General features: G+C 45.4%; 1 protein-coding gene across 1 annotated transcript; it reads right to left on the reverse strand.

The window, feature by feature from the left end:
- Positions 1-489: 489 nt before the first annotated feature.
- Positions 490-1341, reverse strand: LOC110460560. The gene has a single exon (XM_021513538.1). The coding sequence runs from the start codon at positions 1339-1341 to the stop codon at positions 490-492; it is 852 nt and encodes a 283-aa protein (XP_021369213.1).
- Between the last annotated feature and the right edge of the window lie 2869 nt (positions 1342-4210).

A 4210-nucleotide genomic window follows, 5' to 3' on the forward strand; every position in this document is an offset into this window, starting at 1 on the left:
ATTCTTTACTGATCCATCCTCCACGTTGATTGTGTCGATCTCCAACAGGTTGACAGCTCCACCAAAATTGGTTCCCCGGTCTGAGCGGAATAATTTAACACTGCCCCTGATCGCTGTAAATCTCCTTAAAGCGTTGATAAATCACGCACTGCTGAGTTCCTCAACCACCTCAATGTGGATAGCCCGGGTGACCAAACAAGTGAACAGTATAGCACATCGTTTGTTTTGGGCGGACCCTTCCCTGGTTTTGCGGGTGACGATCGACCAGGGTCCAAAGATGTCGACTCCCACGTATGTAAAAGGTGGGTTGGGTTTCAACCTGTCAATAGGCAAGTCAGACATCTTTTGGCACTCCACTTGACCTCGAAGCCTTCTACATTGAACACAGCTATGTATGAGGGAGGACACAAGCCGTTTCCCACCGATGATCCAGAACCTGCCGTTCTTACGGCGCCTTCTGTGATTTGTCTTCCCTGGTGGAGGACTGACTCAGGAAAATGTCTTCTTATGAGAGACTGGCACGATGGGTCGTGCGTTTACAATAGCGGTGACATCGGCCATGAATGTAGACAACACATTGGCCTTTCCGAGTAGAAATCCAATGTGATGTTTTCCACTTGCTTCAAATATTTTCACATACGAAACTGCTTCAATGGCTTCCTTTGATGCATCAGAAAATATGAGGATTTCTTTTCTCACGACCTCTGTAGAGAGTAGATCCGTATACGGTCGCGGAATGTGGGCGCTTTCCAATAGGAAGAGGGATTCTCTCCATACGTCACACTCAGCTTGTCGGTCTGTAGGTAGGGGTTCGTCCCAATCCAAGGAGTTGGACATTAGATTTCGTAAGAGTAGTTTGCCTTTAATCACAACAGGGGCGACAAATCCAATGGGATCGAAAAGACTGTTTACCACAGACAATACCCAACGTCTCGTGTATGGTTTATCGTTGATGCCCGCAGCTGTTTTGAAGGTGAAGGTGTCTGACATGATGTTCCAGTTGAGCCCCAGACTTCTCTGTAATGGAGGGGTATCAGTGTTGAGGTGAAGGTCCTTGATGTTCTTTGCTAAGTCAATGGGTTCGAACGCATTCAGTACGACCTCACTGTTGGAAGCAATTTTATGGAGCCTCATGTTACCACCCTCTAGGAGGGATTTCTTGGTCTTTTCCATAAGGTTGATAGCCTCTGATTCCTCTGCGCACGATGTTATCCCGTTGTCAACATAAAAGTCGCGTCCAACAAATTCTCTAACATCGGTATCGGCGGTTTCAACAGCCTTCCTGAGCCCGAAGGTAGCCACCGACGGCGAGGGACTATTCCCAAAAATATGGACCGTCATGCAGGTAGTCAATCAGTTCCTTGTCTGGGTCATTATCTTTGTACCTAAGGAATCTTAAAAAGTTCCTATGCTCTTGTTTGACTCGAAAACAATAAAACATCTGCTGGATGTCGGCTGTGATAGCTACGGCCTCCTTTCTAAAGTGAAGGAGGACTCCAAGGAGGTTGTTTGTGAGATCAGGTCCGGAAAGGAGAACACTGTTCAACGAGACACCATGGTGTTTGGCCGACGAGTCGAAGACGCCTCGTATTTGGTCAGGTTTGTTGGTGTTATAGACGCCGAATAATGGTAAGTACCAGCATTCCTCGTCGTCTGATAAGGCTGGGGCTATCTCAGCGTGTTCATTGTCCAAAACCTTCTTCATGAAGGTGACCATGTGCTGTCTTTTACGCAGGTCTCTGTGTAGGCTGGCGTCAAGTGCATCGGATCGTCTCATCGCTTGACACTTGTTATTGGGTAGTCTAGGTCGTACAGTCCGGAAAGGCAGGGGGCAATCCAGTTTCCATCCGTGTTCCTTTGGAACTCTGAGTGCATTATCCGCAAGAATTCCTTGTCTTCAATGGACGTTGCAATTTTTCCATCACCTCTTGTCCTTTGGAAAACCGAATGACATGTGTCGGGATCAGTATCGAGTTCAAAGCTGTTAGGACATGGTGTAAATAACGAGGTCCTACCGTCCTGTAGTGTGTAGGTCTTGTTGACGTTTACAACGTCGGGCCGATGAACTTTCCCTAAACACACCTCGCCAATTACTACCCAGCCCAGACTTAGTCGCTGGACATAAGGAGCATATTATGGGGCCCGATTCTTTGATCCAGTACATGATGTGCGGCCGATAAATCTCGTCCTATCAACAGGAGGATACTAGAGTCTGGATCGTTGGGGGGAATGTTTCCGGCTATCTCTTGGAGATGGTGATAGTGCACTGCTGACTCATACGTTGGGATCTCTTCGCGTACGTCTGGAATCTGATTACATTCTATTAAGGTTGGAAGCGACAATCTGATGGAATTGTCCAGTGCCTCGATGGTGTAGCCAGAAGCTCTCCTGCCAAAGGCAGTGGTGTAACCAGCACATGATGAGAGAACATACTCAACCATGTCCCCATGTTCGTCAAAATGGTCGAAGAACCTAGGTCTAGCCAGGGAACGATTACTCTGGTCGTCTATGATTGCGTAAGACTGCAGTGACCTCTGAGGGTAACCTTGAGGGTATACCTTGACTAGAATTATCTTTTCACATGACTTTCCGTTGGTTCCCTTACCACAAACCTGGGTGCACATAGAGGTGACTCCTGACTCTCGATCGTCCGTTACAGAGGCCTCATTCTCGAACCCCCCTTCGTGATGCGTTCCAGGGGACCGCCATGTTCTTTTGTCGATGTGGAGGGCGGTAGGGTGTTTCTTACTTTTACAAATATCACAAGTCACGTTTTCCTCACAGTACTTCGCCAAGTGTTTAGTAGGGCCACAATATCTAAAGCAAATGCCATTCGCTAGCAAAAGTGTTCTTCGTTCGGCAATAGTTTTCGTGCGGAAGGCGCGACATTTGTTGAGGGCATGGTCAGTGTTGTGGAGAGGGCAATGGTGACGTATTTGAGGTTCGAAATCAAGACGTTTTTCCACTTCCGTCTTCATCGATGACACGTGTTGCCTTTGATTCCCTGATTGGCGAGTTGGGACTTCCTTGCGAGTTTGAGCATTAAGGGCGTCATACAAGAAACTATGATCATTTTTTTATTTTCGCTATTTCCCTAAGAAAGTCAGAAATCACAGAGAATGGGCGGTACAAGGCACCAGAGCGTTTTTTGTATTTAACTACTTCGCTTGTCCATTTTTTCTTTTATCGCATGCGGCAATTTATTAGCAATGGGAATCACACCAGATGAAGTGTCATGGTAGGCGAGAAGGCATTGGAACCTGACGTCTGTCTTGATTGAATCGATCTCGGAAACAATGTCACTGAGATCGTATAGTTTTTGCGGGTCTTTGTTTGTAAGTTTGGGAAAATTTGCAAGTTTGTTCTTTAGGGATGCCTCGACGATTTCTGGACTAGCGTACCTATCCTCAAGTCTCTCCCAAATCCTGTATAGTCCTCGTTCAGGATTGTTGGGGTTTGCAGCTCTGATGCTAACCGCATGTTTGGAAGATTCCGTACCCAACCACTTTATCAGTAAGTCCACCTCCTCCGAGGCAGAGACCTCCAAGTCTGACATCACACCTTTGAAGGTAGTCTTCCAAACAGCAAAGAATTCAGTCTTGTCGTTGAATGTGGACAATCTTGACAATAGCAGGTCCTTTTTCAACATAAGCTTTGTAAATGCAGAGCAGAAGTTGACTTGGTCTTGTTGTGGGCGAGCATCTGAAAGTTGAGTATCTGCCCGAGGGTTCAAAAACAGGTATGTGGGGAGGATGTGATGCACCTATGGTAGTAGAATACAGTAGAGAGTTGTGGCCATGGATGAATTTTTTGTTGAATGGCTAGCTCCTGTATAATGATATGTAAAAAAAATATAAAAATAAAACTGTACTAAAATTGGTATAAGCATGATGAAGTGGGCTATGTGAGTTTCACATTTGTAAAAAAAAATAGAAGATTTATTTTGGTTCGAGGCTAAAATTTTGGCCGTAATCCGAAAGGGTGCCTACATATGAAAAGCTAGCTTTACAGGAGGTAAAATTTTGACAACAGCACACGACGCAACATTGCAAAAAAATCAAGTTTTACAACTTTACTTGGACCTCTGCAACCAGGTAAGTAATCTTTAATTTCAGACAGAACTTAGGAAAAAATTACTAGTTGCGGGGGTCAAATTTTGGGTCAAAAATAGCATATTTTGGCATTTTTGGTAATTTTTGATTTGGTAACC

Source organism: Mizuhopecten yessoensis, unplaced genomic scaffold (genome assembly GCF_002113885.1).
Source record: "Mizuhopecten yessoensis strain PY_sf001 unplaced genomic scaffold, ASM211388v2 scaffold1379, whole genome shotgun sequence".
Classification (NCBI taxonomy): Eukaryota; Metazoa; Mollusca; class Bivalvia; order Pectinida; family Pectinidae; genus Mizuhopecten; species Mizuhopecten yessoensis.

Coding starts and splice junctions, on each gene's coding strand:
- LOC110460560 (XM_021513538.1), bottom strand. CDS start 1,341: ATGACGGTCCATATTTTTGGGAATAGTCCCTCGCCGTCGGTGGCTACC.